The 14,955-nt window shown below is 43.4% G+C and overlaps 1 protein-coding gene and 1 long non-coding RNA gene across 3 annotated transcripts in view; one reads left to right on the plus strand and one right to left on the minus strand.

Moving 5' to 3' along the window:
* INSC (INSC spindle orientation adaptor protein) overlaps positions 1-14,955 on the plus strand; it is a 128,024-nt gene that overhangs the window by 91,972 nt on the left and 21,097 nt on the right. Inside the window, exon 8 of the mRNA XM_017525797.2 lies at positions 12,620-12,791. Coding sequence (XP_017381286.1) covers positions 12,620-12,791 — 172 coding nt within the window. The remainder of the gene's footprint in view (positions 1-12,619; positions 12,792-14,955) is intronic.
* Positions 1-14,955, minus strand: part of LOC108302255 — a 112,134-nt gene that overhangs the window by 58,842 nt on the left and 38,337 nt on the right. Inside the window, exon 3 of one of the 2 annotated variants that reach the window (XR_001824272.2) lies at positions 14,323-14,603. The exons of the other annotated variant lie outside the window; for it this stretch is intronic. This is a non-coding gene — a long non-coding RNA (uncharacterized LOC108302255). Of the gene's footprint in view, positions 1-14,322; positions 14,604-14,955 lie in introns of those variants that run through there. 2 annotated transcript variants of the gene reach the window in all.

Consider the following 14,955-nt stretch of genomic DNA (forward strand, 5'->3'; position numbering starts at 1 on the left):
GGCTGTTGAGGCTGGTGGTCTCTAGGCTCCAGTACCAACAGTCAGGGCCAGTGTGTGGGGCAGAGTCAGTGGGGGAGTAGGGGAGGTTTACAAATTCAGGGCACTGAGCCAGCCTCCTCCGGGAGGATGATGTAGACAAATCTTTCATTCCAACTTGTCTCTAATTTCCAGATTTCCTCAGTGAGTCTGTCCTGTCTTCCTAGGCCTCCTAGTTCCCACTGGATAAAATCCAACCCCCTCAGGCTGGCATTGAAGGTGCCCTCTGAGCAAGCTGCCTCCAGCACACTGGCCCTTTGGTAAACAAGCCTGGGTTTGATGCCCAGCTCCACCACTTATTCATTGTGTGTGTGACCTTGCACTCCTCTGAGCCCCATTTCATCATAGGTGAAAGTGAAGTGACAGTCCCTGCCTTGCAGGTTGTGAAGTTGAAACAAATCAATGCTCCATAGATGTGAGTTATTTTCCCCTTCCCACCAAATTTCTCCACCAAAGGTCTTTGGGGCTTCCTTGCCTTGGAGCCTCTGCCTGTGCTGGGGTGTCCCAATGAGAGTTTCACTTCCACTGTTGACATCTCGCTCTGAGGCCTCCTCCTCTGGACCTTTTCCCGAATGTGGTCCTCTCTCCTTGGTGCCTACACAGTGTGTGGCACTGCTCTGGAAGCGTGTCCCACACTGCCTGGCTTCAGAGCTGTGCCTTGGCTTTCCCACCAAAAGACACTAGTTCACCCACCTCTTTAGTCCATCAGGGAAGTGGTCTGCACACACAGGTGAACAATGTTTGGTATGGAACTGACTATATACCATTTGAAGAGTTCTGGTTCATTATTCCTCATTGCTGATGAGAGGACAGAGGCCCAGAGAGGTGAAACAATGTGCATACTCACATTCCCGAGTTTCCCGAGATCAATCCCAGGGCTGAGACCAAAATGCACAATGTTTGACTTCACTTGAAACAGTGTGGCAGGATGCTTGATCAGTTTCAGACCCTGGTGAGGGTTAGGAGCTGGGGGAGTATAAACATTGTAGGGTCCCTCAATAAGGATAGAATGGCTAAAAATCTTTATATGGAATTTGCCCTGAGCACCCATTTGCACCACTTAGCCCTGGCAGTTTGCACTGGCTTTGCCTTTCTCCCAATTTTTATGGCCCTGAATCCAAGTTCTTAGGTCTCAAACAGACTTGGGGAGGCTGGTGGGCCAAGATGAACTCTGCAAGTCAGCCTGAGATAAGTCAGATGAGTAGAAGGCCTTTGAGGCTGGCCATGCCCCCTGGGTAAAGTTTAGCAGGCTTGATTTTAGTGAAGAGATTCTGGGACCAGTTCTTCCTTTACCACTAATGTGCTAAGTGATCACAAGGAAGTTTTCTAATCCCTATGAGCCTCAATTTTCTCGTTTGTTGGAAGTCCCAGTTCTGCTGGTATCCTGTGGCATATGAAGTAATTTTGTGAGATGTAATGTGGCAAACAAAAGTTAGATGTTGAACTGGCAGGGCTAGGAATTCTAGATGTCTGTTCTGTGGATTTGGGTTGTGTTGAGCAGGTGGTGTTCATCCAGGAGTTTTTAGAAGAAAGCTGGGCACCTGTGAATTCTTAGATGGAGTTCTGCATTTGAGAGCTGTGTGTGTGTGTGTGTGTGTGTGTGTGTGTGTGTGTGTGTGTGTGTGTGTTGGGGTGGGGTGGGATGCAGCAGGCTCAGCAGGGTAAAGTCAACGTGCATCTCCTTGCTGGCCCCAAAGAATCTGGTGAGATCAGAAAATAAATGAGAAGTCAGATAAAAATGGGATGCTAGTGCTAGGGAGAAGGGAGGCTGTGCTCACAGGGAAGGAAGGATTGCCTAGGGCATGGGACAAGATACAGAGATGGCACTCACAGCCACCTCTGAGTGCTTCTGGAGTGGGGCAAGTGCTAGTTTGGAGAGGAGCAGGGTAAAAGAGTTTGCTTGGGCTGCTGGGGTAGGGGGAGGATTGAGAGGATGATACAGTGTGAAAGTTTAGGGTAGAATCTGATAGGCAGGATCCACTTCTGGCCATAGTCTGGCACTAACAGTGCAGTATGGACAGCAGGCCAGCCCTCAACGCCCAAAACTAGAACAATCAACAAACACCCATCACCTGCTGCCGGCAAGTGGTGGGTCCTCTTGTCACCCACAGAGACAAAGAGAGCTAGGGAGAGAGAAGGAGGATGAGAAAAGGGGAAGAGACTTAGAAGAGGAAGAAAGAGGGAGGAGAGCTGGAAAGACACAAGCCCAGCTAACAATCAATTTCCAAGGGAGTATTTCATTCTTTCTTTGGGCTACTTCAAAAATACAAATCAAGTTATTTGTAGATTTGTGAAAGCTGGACATGCAGTGCTCTGCTTGTGACCAACTTGAGTGCACCATCCTCTTTTATTATGGTTTTAGCTTTTATTTTCCTAATGAGTAATGGTTTTGAACACCTGTTCACATCTTTACCGGCCATTTGGTTATCATCTTTGGTGAAATGTAGGGCTGAGTCTTTTGCCCATTTTAAAAACATTGGATTGTTTGTCTTTTCTTAGTGATGTGTAAACTTTGAAAAACACATTCTACATACACATCATCTTAAGATACATATTATCCGCCTATGGTTGGCTTTGTAATTGTCTTAGTTGTGTCTTGATAAATAGAAATTCTTAGTTTTGTTAAAGTCCAGTTTATTAATCTTTTGTTTTGCAGTTCTACTTGTGTCCATTTAAGAAATCATTGATTTTTCCAAAATTTTGAAAATATTCTCCGAATTTTCTTCTAGCATCTTTATTGTTTTGCCTTTAACATCTTGGCTTACGATATATTTCAATTCAATTTTAGAATGGTGTTGAAGTTCAATTTTTTTCCCATATGGATACCCAATCGAGCCAGCACTGTTTATCAAAAAGACTATACTTTCAGCACTGAATTGAAGTGATACCTTTTTTAAAAAACAGTGATATATGCATGAGTCTGTTTCTGGATTTTTTTTCTCTTCATTAGCCTTTTTGTCCATTGCATGCCAATAGAGCACTGCGTCCCCGTAGTCTAATAAATTCCGATATTTGGCAGCATAAATTCTCCAACTTTGTTCTTCTTTAAGATTATCTTGGTAATTCTTAACTTCTTTGCAGTTTTATATACATTTTAGAATTAGCTTGTCAATGGCCACAAAAATACTGGGTGAAATTTTGATTGGGATTTAAAAAATTTTGAAGATAAATTTTTGGAAATTGCCTTTTTTTTTTTTTTTTTTTTTTTTTTNTTTTTTTTTTTTTTTTTTTTTTTTCCTGGAGACAGAGTCTCACTCTGTCACCCAGGCTGAAGTGATGCAGTAGTGTGATTCCAGCTCACTGCAACCTCTGCTTCCTAGGTTCAAGAAATTCTCCTGCCTCAGCCTCCTGAGTATCTGGGATTACAGGCGCGCACCACCACGTTCAGCTAATTTTGTATTTTTATTAAAGACAGGGTTTCACTATGTTAGCCAGGTTGATCTCAAACTCCCGACCTCAGGTGATCTGCCAGCCTCGGCCTCCCAAAGTTCTGGGATTACAGGCATGAACCACCATACCCGGCTGGAAATTGACATTGTAGACAATATAGGATATTCTAATAAATGAACAAAGTATATATCTCTACTTCATACAAACTGTCTTTAATTTCTCTCAGCAATGTTTTGAGTTTTTAGTGTTGACATCTTGCACATATCTTGTTTAGATTTATTCCAAGTTATGATTCATGCAAATGTAAGGCTGTTTTTAAATTTTTTATTTTCTGTTGTTGCTAATATATAAAAAATACAATTTTGATATTGTATCCAATCATCTTGCTTGCTGTATTTATTTACTGACTTTAATAGCATGTAGATTCATTGGGATTTTCTTTGTACACAATCATGTCATCTGTAAATAGTGACAGTTTTGTTTCTACTTTTATAGAATAATGCAATTATTCTATCTTTGCATTTCTTGTCTGATTGCATTGGCCAGTATGGTGTTAAATGAGACCAGTGATAATGTATATCTTTATCTTGTTACTGATTTCAGGAGAAAGCTGTCAATATTTAATTTACTATTTTGTTATTAAGTATGATACCATTATTATTTTAAAGATGAGAAAATGAGGCTCAGAGAAGGTGGATAACTTGCTCATTTTACCAAGTTGGGAAGGAGCTCAGACTTTTTTTGCTCTGAAATTTGTGTAACTTCCTTGTATCACAGATATCTCTAGAAAGGTGCTGCTCAACCTAGGATGGCCATGAAAGTTATTTGAGGAGTTTTGCAAACTAATGATACCCCCAGCGGTTTAGGAGGCCAAGTTGAGCAGATCACTGCACTACAGCGTAGGCGATGGAGTGAGAACTTGTCTCAAAAAACAAAAACCGAAAAAAGCAAAACTGTAGTGATACCAAGACTCCATCACAGACCGATTAAATTCAGATTTCTGGTGGTAAAGCCTGGGTATTTGTGTCTTTAAAACTGTCCTAGATAATTCTAATCATCTAAGAGCCAGGCTAAGAACCACTGATCTAGAACCAGGCTGGGTACAATTCAGATCCCAGCTCTGCCCAGTAGTGCTTTGCTGAAAACTTGATATTTTCTTCTCAGTACATGCCTAGTAACCCTAGCCCAAAGGGAAATCCACCCCTAAAACGCCTGCAGAGCAACTGTTTGAAAATCAGCTATAAGGGAAATCATCTGCTTAACAGGGAAATTATTTACTCTATATACTCTTAAGTGATTCAATCCACAATTGCTTCCCACCTTAGTAACTCATCTCTGCTTTCTCTGCCTATATGTCTCTCTCTCTCTACCTCACTGACTTGCCAGCCGAACTGGTCGTATAATCCCTTTTATTCATTGTTTCATCCATATTACATATTAATATTTGTATTTTTCCATTTTGGCATTTAGCTTTTAACTAAAGATTCTTGTTTGACATAGCAAAATAAGTTGAGTGTTGGGATATATTAGTTTGAATGAGGATAATATTATCCTCCTGAAGGCCTGTTTTAGTTTCTGTAGCTTTCTATGGAGCTCTCAGCTCTACCACCACTCTGTAAACTAACCCCTTAGACTTTTACAGATGTCATCCTGAACCTTGTCCCTAGCTGGTGTACAGTCCACATTAGCATTCTGCCTCTGACCCATGGGTTTATTTACTCCACAAAATGCTTTTCCCCTGTCCCTTGGTCTGTCACTTGTCTTTGCTTCCTTGAACAGGACCCTTGCTCCCTTTCTGATTATAATTGAATTTGCCTTCTAACTATACCCTGGACAAACAGGTCCATCCTGCCTGGACCAATGAGCAGGATTCCAGCCACTTTGTGATTCCTACTTGCCTTGTGTTTTTGCAGCCTTTAGGTGTCCGGAAGTACGGAAAGAGAGAAAATGTGGGTGTCTCTAGGTCACTCTCCTGCTCCTGTGGCTAAGTTTTCAGTGCATTCCCATGATTCTAATTGTTACAATGTAGCAGCCAACCTTTCCTCCTTTTCCTTAAAATTAGACACATAAAACAAAAACAACCTCCCTAAAAAACAAAACTGAGAAGAGGAGACTAGCACCAGTGATATATGATAGGCCTTTATATGTTAGCCTGTGTCCCTTAGATATTTACATTAAAACCACCACTGATGCTTTTCCAATAATCAGTAGGAGAATATTGCCCATAAATCTGATATTATGTTTACTGTACACTTTGGGTTCTTCCATTGCAAGAGTTCTGCTGAGGTTTAATTGCATCCCTCAAGGTTCATATGCTGGGAACATAATCTCCAATACAACTTTGTTGGGAGCTGGGACCTTTAAGAAGTTATTAGGTCATGAGAGCTCTGCATCCATAAATAGATTAATTCTGTTATTTTGGGAGTGGGTTAGATATCTTGGGTGTGGGCTCTTGATAAAAAGATGAGTTCCTCTCTGTGTCCCCCAGTACTTTTATTGCAAGATCTCTTGCCCTTCTGCCTTCCACTGCAAAATGACACAGCAAGTCGGCTCCTCGAACTTGGACTTCACAGCCTCCAGAACTGGGGGAAGTAAATCCATTTTTTATAAATCGCCTGGTCTCAGGTATTTCATTATAGCAACATAAGGTAGTCTAAGACAATTTCCGTGCTCTTCCTCCCACTCTCTGGGAAAAATCTCAGCATTTGCCAAACTCCTGCTGTATCCAGACTCCAGGTGCATCAGCCCTGCTGCCAAGATGATGACCAGGCCAGACCATTCTCATCACCACTTGCATGCCCGCCCATGAGGAAAGTCTGGCTTCAGGCCCAGGCCCATTCCATTCCATGTAAAAGCTAATTATCTGTAAGTGCTTCCAGCAGCAATTTCTTTAGGGATGTGAAAGTGCTTTGATTAGATTGTTCTCTTGGCATTATTAAGTTTACAACAAGGGATGGGAAGTGGGTGATTTGGGGATAGAGACTTTCCTAAAATTGGACTCATGTTTGGGGCAGCTGGCCTCAGGCTGGGCTACTCCTGGGCCCGTTATGGGAATTGAGCTGAGCAACCCCGTCTCACCTGGCCCTTTCACCAGCTTCTCCTTTCCTCCCTAGAGGCCCCAAGGCAGGAGGCATAGGACAAGGAGTGAGGAGGCCAGAATTAGGGTCCTGGCCCTCACACTAACTTGCTGTGTGGCCTGGGTAATCTCATCTCCTCCCTGGGCCTCTGTTTCCTCATCATTCAGCCTATACTTTATCAGTAAACTGCTGTGTTTTAGGCCTTAGCTGGGTGCTGAGAACCTAGAGACAATTTTGTGTAGGAGCTGCCCTGAGTGGCTCAAATCCACCTGGGGAATGTGCATGTAACCAGAAGAGACCATCTAACTTGATAGGTGTTCCAGCTGAGGTCAGACCACAGTGGTGTGGCAGTGGGAAGAACAAAGATGACCTCTTTTGGGTGAGGCAGGTGCATGCATGTTCACAGAGGAGGTAACTTCTGACTGGATCTGAGAGGGGAGTGAGGAGGGAAAACAGGGAAAATGACCACTTCATCTTTAAGTGATTTGGGTTTGAGGTTCCCGTGGAATATCCAGGCAAATTATGTTTGGAATTAAATACAAAATGATAAGATAGCAGTTTGGAATGCAGATGTGGATCTCAGAAAAGAGGGCTAGGTTTGGGGGTCATCGTAGTGAGTCACTGAGGCAACTTGGGTTTGGGTGCCTTAGTCTGATATGGTATAAAGGGGGCTGGCAGCAAAACCTGGTATATGCCAGTTGAGATGAATGCGAAGGAGGAGAGTCCAACAGAGCAAATGGTAAGAAGTGGTGAGCTAGGGAGGAGCCCAAAAATGTGGTGTCATGAAGTCTCAGCAGGAGAGCATGGCAAGATGGAGAGTTTCTCTCTCACTTGGCCTCTCTGTAACCTCTACTCAGCAGCAGTAGAGGTTACAGAGAGGCCAAGTGAGAGAGGAACTGGGAGACTGAGTTGCATCAGACAATTTCTCAAATCCTTTGTAAGGATATGATTTCTGTTTCCCTTCTCTAACTCACTTTCTATCTCGCTCTCCATTTTCTTGTTGCTGTGTGTCTTTGCTTCTTCATCTCTGTCTTATTTATTCCTGGTTCATCTCTGTGTCACTACCCAGGTCAGCATCTATCACAATGTAGGCGCTCAGGAAATGTTTATTGAACTATAGAAATGCAGGGATAGTACTGATTTTCTCTTTACTTCCTTCTGAGGAAGTGTAATTGTTCATCGCATTGTTCCTAGTCAGGAATCAAAACAGAAATCACTCCCCTATTTTAAAAGTGCTAGTTCTGGGCTGCATGACTGAAGGATGTCTAAACAAGTGGTTAAACTTTGGGCCCCAATCCAAAGAGCTGAGGTTTTTGGTGGGGTCTCAGTCCCAAACAGTGTATAGAAAGGAGCTCTGGAGAGAAGCCCAGTCAGGAGGCTGGGACAGGCAGAAGTGGGGTGAACCTAGGATTCAGGGCCCCAAGTCTAGGAGCCACCAGGTGGGGAGGGGAGGGAATGATGGTGCCCCATGTGGCAGGTACTATACATGCAGTCTCTCATTTAATAATTCCAATGGTCCTCTGAAGTTGTTACTTTTAGTCCCATTTTATAAAGAGGAAAAACAATCTATGAGGTTGGTATTATCCCTGTTTTACAGATAAAAGCCCAAAGTAGGTGTATTAGTCTGTTCTCACATTTCTATAAGGACATACCCATGACTGGGTAATTTATAAAGGAAAGAGGTTTAATTGACTCACAGTTCCGCAGGACTTGGGAGGCCTTGGGAAACTTACAATCATGGTAGAAGGGGAAGCAAATACATCCTTCTTCACATGGCAGCAGCTAGGAGAAGTGCAGAGCAAAGTATGGGGCCTTATAAAACCATCAGATCTCATAAGAACTCCCTCACTATCACGAGAACAGCATGACTCAATTACCTACCACCAGGTCCCTCTCATGACATGTGGAGATTATGAGAACTGTAGTTCAAGGTGAGATTTGGGTGGGGATACAGCCAAACCATATCAGTAGGTAAGAAAATTGTTCAGCTAGTAAATATAGAGGCAGAATTCAGACCTGGGTGGGCCTAACTCTAATGTCTGTGCATATTCTGACTCTATAGGAATTGCCTCAGGTGCTGGGAAGCCCAGACCCCAGTGATGTGGGGCACTTGAGTAGCTCATTCTGTGGTGAGCTGGGCTGTGCAAGGGCTGCTGAAATGGTAATGAATATGAAGATCAACTTGCTGGCAGCAGACCAAGTGGCTGGTCAGCAGCATCAGAACCAAACACTAGGAAAATTTGGCCCCTGTGAAAAGACACTTTACTAGTAAAGTGAGCAAAACATACAAACAGGCAATTCATAGCAGAGAAGATCCAACCTGCAAAAAACAAAAGCCAAAACAAACCAAATCAAAGCAAAATAATGATATTAAAAGTCTCTCAACCTCATTACTAAGTGGAGACATGCAGGTTAAAATACAATTTTTATGCTTATAAAATTGGCAAAAAAATTAAAGATCTGCCAATATCAAGTATTGGGAAGAATCTGGTGTTAAGTGTGATTATGTATTGCTGGTGGGAGTAAAAATTACTACTACCATGTTGCAAAACAATTTGGCAATACCAATAAAGCTAAAGATGTGGAAACACTATGCCCTAGGAATTCCACTCCTATATTGGGACCTCTGAAGAAACTGGCACATGTGCACTAGAAGACATTTAGAAGAACATTTATAGCAACACTGTCCATTATAGCAAAAACTGGGAAGCCACTCAAACACCCATCGATGGGAGAATGCATAAATGAATTGAAATTGATTTATACAATCAAATACCATACAACAGTGAAAATAAATGGATCATAGCCACATGGAACAACAAGAAGAGGTTTCATAAACAAATGCTGACTGGAGAGAAAAGTAAATTGCTGTATTCAACATGATACCATTTATGTCAAGTACAAATCTTATAAAACTAACAGTAGATATGTGCAATAAACCTCTCAGGAAAACAAGGGAATTATTTGCATAAAACTCAGAGTAACAGCCCATGCAACAGAAGAAACCAGAAGTATAAGATCAAGAAAGGTGTGTCGGGGACTTTCTTGATTTTATTTCTTAGAATGTCTGGATATTAGGCATATACATCTACACATACAGGTGTTCATTTTATTATTTGTTATAACTTATTCATTATCATTCATTATTCATTATCTTATTCATTATGTTTATCTATCTATCTGTCTATCTATCTATCTATCTATCTATCTACCTACCTATCTATCTGTCTCTTTTGAAGGGATAATTAATAAGTTACCAAAAGAGATCTGAAGCATATAAAACAAATTGCAAGGAAAGCAAGACAATGGGCAATTGGCAATTGTATAGACGGAACTCCACAGATCCTCTGGAAACCAAAGAACAGTGAAGGAATCAGCCTTACATCAGGATGGGGTCACTTTTCTGGGGTCAAGATTTGATTTATGTTCTCATGCTGGCTGTTTCTCCAATGCTGTCTTTTTCTATAACTGCCTTTGCTCACAATAGCTCCTCCATCTGCAGTGCCATTCCTTTAGCTTTGCTTGTCTGAAGTGTGTCCTTAAGTATCAGATCAAATTTTACTTTCTTGTATTTATTTTCTACTTACAGAAAGCCTACTACATGCCAGACCTGGAGCAGCCAAGAGTTAAAAAGCTGTGGTCCCCAGGCTTGCAGAGATGGCAGGGGAACAGGGGAGCAGACAAAGGAGCAGAGAATCACACTATAGCAGTGCCTTTCTGAATTGCTGGCACATAAAAGTCAGCTGTGGAGCTGTTAAAAAGCAGATTCTCAGGTGTCCCTGGCAATTCTGGTAGACTAGGTCTGGGTGGGGTACATTAACTTGCTCTTAAGAAACTCTCCCTGAATTTGATACAGCTGGTCCACAGACCTCACTTGGAGAAACGGCCTGTTGGTGTGATAAATGCTGCAATAATTGCAAAGGTACTTGGGCATGGGAGCCCCAAAGAGGGCCACCTCTCCCACCTGAAGCATGGACATTAAGTCAGAGTAGCTTCCAGGAGGCCTCTCTGTAGAGCATCCTCATTTGTTATTTGTAGATATGAGTCAACTCCCCCCACTGCAGGGAACACTGTTCCCTGGTTTACCTTTGCTCCAGCACAAGGCTTGGCATGCAGTATATGTCAGGAATGTTTTATTCAATGGGATTTCAGAGCAGCAGGCTGGACTAGGGAGCAGGCCTAGTAGCCAGGCCTTGGGCGGCAGCAAACCCTAGGAACCATCAACTTCTTGATCTCTCTGGTGTGTTTAGATTGGCCTGTCTCCAACTATGTGTTGGGGACTAGGGAAGGTTACTGGTTTGGGTCTGACTGGTATTCACATGTGAGCTGGGGACTAGGATAGCATCTACAACCAAGTTGAGATTAAGGAGACAAGATTGATTGAGACATTTCCCCACCAACGACCCTATAACTTCTTAGCAATCAGCTTTATCTGTGCTAGAAGGAGGAAAGGGATGAAGGCCGGATGGGGCAAGAGGTTTCTTATGTTGGCAATAGGGCTGCTTCCTGCTTCTAGCCCCTACTTCCCTTCCCTTTTCTAGGCCCAAATGAGGCCCCTCTCTGAGGGCATGTTAGTTAAACACCTGGCATGAGTCCAGTCCTGCCAGGGACTGCCTGGCTGCTGTTTGTTCCCTTTTATTAAGCACATCCAGGTGAGTTTTATTGCGGACAGTTCCCTGGGCTCCTGTTTCCACATTTGTCTCCTTTGAGTCTGAGATTGCCAAAGGCTTTCACAGCTAATGGACCTTACAGCTCCCAAGAGCCATTTAAGGGAGGCACAGAACTCAGTGGTGGTAATTAGTCAAACGAAACGCAGGCCTCTGGAAGCCCACTGGAGCTAAGTGGCAGGAGGATGCAGGGATAGAAGCCTTGCGTCTGTGGCAGGTGTAGGGAACGAGCATGGGCTGCACCTCCCCCAACCTCTCCTGTTCTTCCCCCGCCTCATCCCTACCTCCCACTCCTAACCCGAGAAGGACTTGGTGCTTGGTAGCAGGGTCCCCAGGCAGGCTGTTGTCCAAGGCATCTGAGGGTCTGCAGTAGCACGGCAGAGCTAACCTTGACAAGCTCCTGCCTTCTTTTTCTCTAACAAGTCTTGTATACTGACCCTGATGGAGGCTGGGGTCTGAGCTCAGGTGCCACTTCTTAGTAGGCAGGATAATATCCTGTTCAAAACCTAGGCTTTGACACCAGACCATTGGGTTCAAATGCCAAACCAACTGCTTTTAAAGTTCTTGATCTGGGGCAACTCTATGAACCTTTCTGTGTCTCAGCTTTCTTGTCTGTAAAATTGAGACAATAATACTGACCTTAAAGGGTTATTGTAAGGAGTAGATTGTATAACATCACGTGCACTCCACATAGAGCAGTGCCTGGCACACTATAAGCACGTGCTCAGCAGCAGCTGTTATCATGCCAAGAGCAGGACTGACTTGGACAGAGCTTGAAAACATGTTCTTATGTGGAACTCATGTCCCACCAGTTTCAGGTTTGCTTCTCACTGGCTGGGCACAGAAAGCAAGGCCCCCAGGGAAGCAGCCCCATTTCTATGGGGAAAAATGGCGGCGGACAAGACGGGGAAGAGAATACTGAGCTCATCCTGTTGCTAAATCAGAGGAAGGGAGAAAGGAACCAGCATTTCTTGAGCATCTCTTCTGGATCAGGCATTGCCTGCTTTATCTCTTCAATCCCTCAATACCCTGTTGAAGTGTGAGGAAATAGAATCTCAGAGAGGCTAAGTCACAGAGCAGAGAAGAGGGGTCCAAAATTGGAGCTTGGGGATGTGAGATTTCTAAGTAGCTGTTCTTTCTGTGGCAATTTGCTGTGGTAGATGACCAGGGCCCTATCTCTGGACATGTGACTTTATGTCTGCTATTTAGAAGACCCATGGAAGTTTACTGATCTCTGCTTGACTCAAAGAAGAGGCCTCCAGGTGCCAGAATTTGAGTCATTCTGAGGGCCTTGTCACTGGATTGTCCCTGGCTCTACATGGGGTCCTGGGCTGTTTTGGGAAGGCAGAGCTGGCTTCCATGAAGCGGGGCCTGAATTTGTCTCATTAATGTCATGGGCAGTGATGTCTTCCTAGGGTTCACAGGGAAGCTCCCTCTCTCCATCTGCAGGTGGATGGCGTTCTGTGCTTGGCCAACATCCTGACTGACGACAGCCACTCAGAGGCCACACGGGCTGAGGCTGCGGCTGTGGTGGCCCAGGTCACCTCCCCACACCTGCCTGTCACCCAGCACCTCAGTAGCTTCCTGGAGAGCATGGAGGAGATCGTGACAGCCCTCGTCAGTGAGTCACCCTGGGCAGTGGGACCACTAGAAGAGAGAGCATTGGCATAGTTGTCTTCAGGAATAGTCAGTAAGGCTTTCCCATCTGCCACTCATTGCACCCCAGGTATCTCCTGTATAGATGATCACATTTGCTGAAATCCCACCATTAATGGATCAGAATTAGGCTTTGAAGAGCTCTATTGTCAAGAGTTTCTTATTAAAATGCATGCAACCCTCTGAGAAGCAAGTTGAGTTATTGTCAGTCTGGGATTAGTTGGCATTTCAGAAGGGAGTCCAGGACAAGCCCCAGAAAGGAATGGAGCCTCAAATTTTGAGGTTCAGATACTTGGATAAAGAGACTCTGATAGGCATTTTTCCTAAATTCTCTGTCCTTGTACCCAGTGACTATCACAGTAATGACTGGGGCAAATGGTTTCTCAGAGAGCACTAGCTTACCACAACCTGCTTCCTGAAAATCACACCATTAGTCTCACATCATGGGGCCGTGAAAGTGCTGACTTTTCTAGGTTCACCTGTTCAAACATATGCACTGCTGGCAGGAGAATCCTAGCTCTATATCTAAAATATGCTCTTTTCTTAGCTTTCCTTTGCTAAACTATAGAAACTGAAAGGGCCGGTCTGGATAACAATCCCCAGGGAATTGTTTTGTGAACGACCTCTTTCTTTTAAAAGTTCTGGTGGCGATCTGTGTTTCTATTTCTCTGTCACTCTCTTTATACCTTATTGAAATTTCAGTTCATTTCATTTCATCAGAAAATGTAAGATTAACTCTTGGAGTCACCATAGCAGGGGTGGGAATATCTGAAATAGCAAGAACTTAGGGGCAACATAACACTTGGCTAGGAGTCAGAACCCTGGGTTTGGACTCTGGCTTTTGACTCATCCATTCAAGTGGCTATGGGCAGCAAGCCTGTGCCAGTGCTGTGTGAGATCCCACCACTCACTCCTTACCATGTTGCACTGTAAAACCCACTTCACAATTTTCCTAACATAAACAAGACATTGCAACTTGTTTCTCTCAAGGGTCCTTCTAACTCTAGAATTTGGAGATCTGCAAGTACTTTGCACATAGGAGACATCAGTTATGTTGACTTTATGGCTGATTCTAGTCATGGGGGCAGTAGCACTCACAGGTCAGGCTGGGAGAAATCAATTTGCCAATGTCCACATTTATTCAAAATTGAGAAAACATGGAAGCCCATTGTTGAAAGTCTTGGCTAGAGGGAGCTCAAGAGACCCTATAGTTCCTTGCATACTCTCTAGGTGAAGAAATCTAAGCCTAGAGAGGTTAAATTACTTTCTCAAGGCCACACAACAGAATTAGGACTCACTTATGCCAGGAGTCCCATATTCAACATCCACCAGAGCCCAGTAAGAAACATGAATGTGTTGAAGAGAGCCACATGGAAGAATAAAGGTGTTTGAATCCTGTGTCAAATTGAAAAACCCATGTAGTGTCTAAAGGGATAGTCATTGGTAAATTTCAGTTGATTGTTACCACGTGGGAAAGGCGTAGACTTTTAAAGATAAGACAAAATTTGTAAATTTTATAGAAAATTTCTCAATGTATAAACATTATCAAATAAACAAAGTACATATAGTCCAAGTGACCTTTCACTATTGTCATATATTCATTCTTGCTTCACTTCCCAGGCTGAGTTTCTCCCTGGAGCCAAGGAGTCTTCCATTTATTTCATCCTGATGAAGATGCATTGTAGAGTCCACTCTGAGATTCAGCAGATATATTCCAGGCAGGAAGCCATACTTCTGTTCTTTGGTGGGAAATAGCCCTCCAACTTCTTGCCATTCCCTGGAAACATTTATAAATGAGTCACTGGAATCCTCAATTTAATCTTCCTAACACATCCCAGGTGACTCAGACTGTAGTTCAAATAAATGTGCAGCAAAATTAAAAGGCACTTAGATAGTTGTGTTAATAATTGCTGTGTCAGCAGCAATAGCAACTGAATGAGAATGAGGAGGAGTGTTTGGACCTAGAAGGAATCTTACAGAAAAGTAGGCCACCGAGCTCTGTAGACTCACCCAAAACCTTGGATGTAGGAAGGTGGCCTGGAAGGGACTGGGGACTCCAGTGATTTTCCCAAAATTAGAGGACAGGGCAATCACTAGTTAAAGGGAATCAGAGTTCTTAATATCTCAGC

This window comes from Cebus imitator, unplaced genomic scaffold (assembly GCF_001604975.1).
Source record: "Cebus imitator isolate Cc_AM_T3 unplaced genomic scaffold, Cebus_imitator-1.0 Scaffold39, whole genome shotgun sequence".
Classification (NCBI taxonomy): domain Eukaryota; kingdom Metazoa; phylum Chordata; class Mammalia; order Primates; family Cebidae; genus Cebus; species Cebus imitator.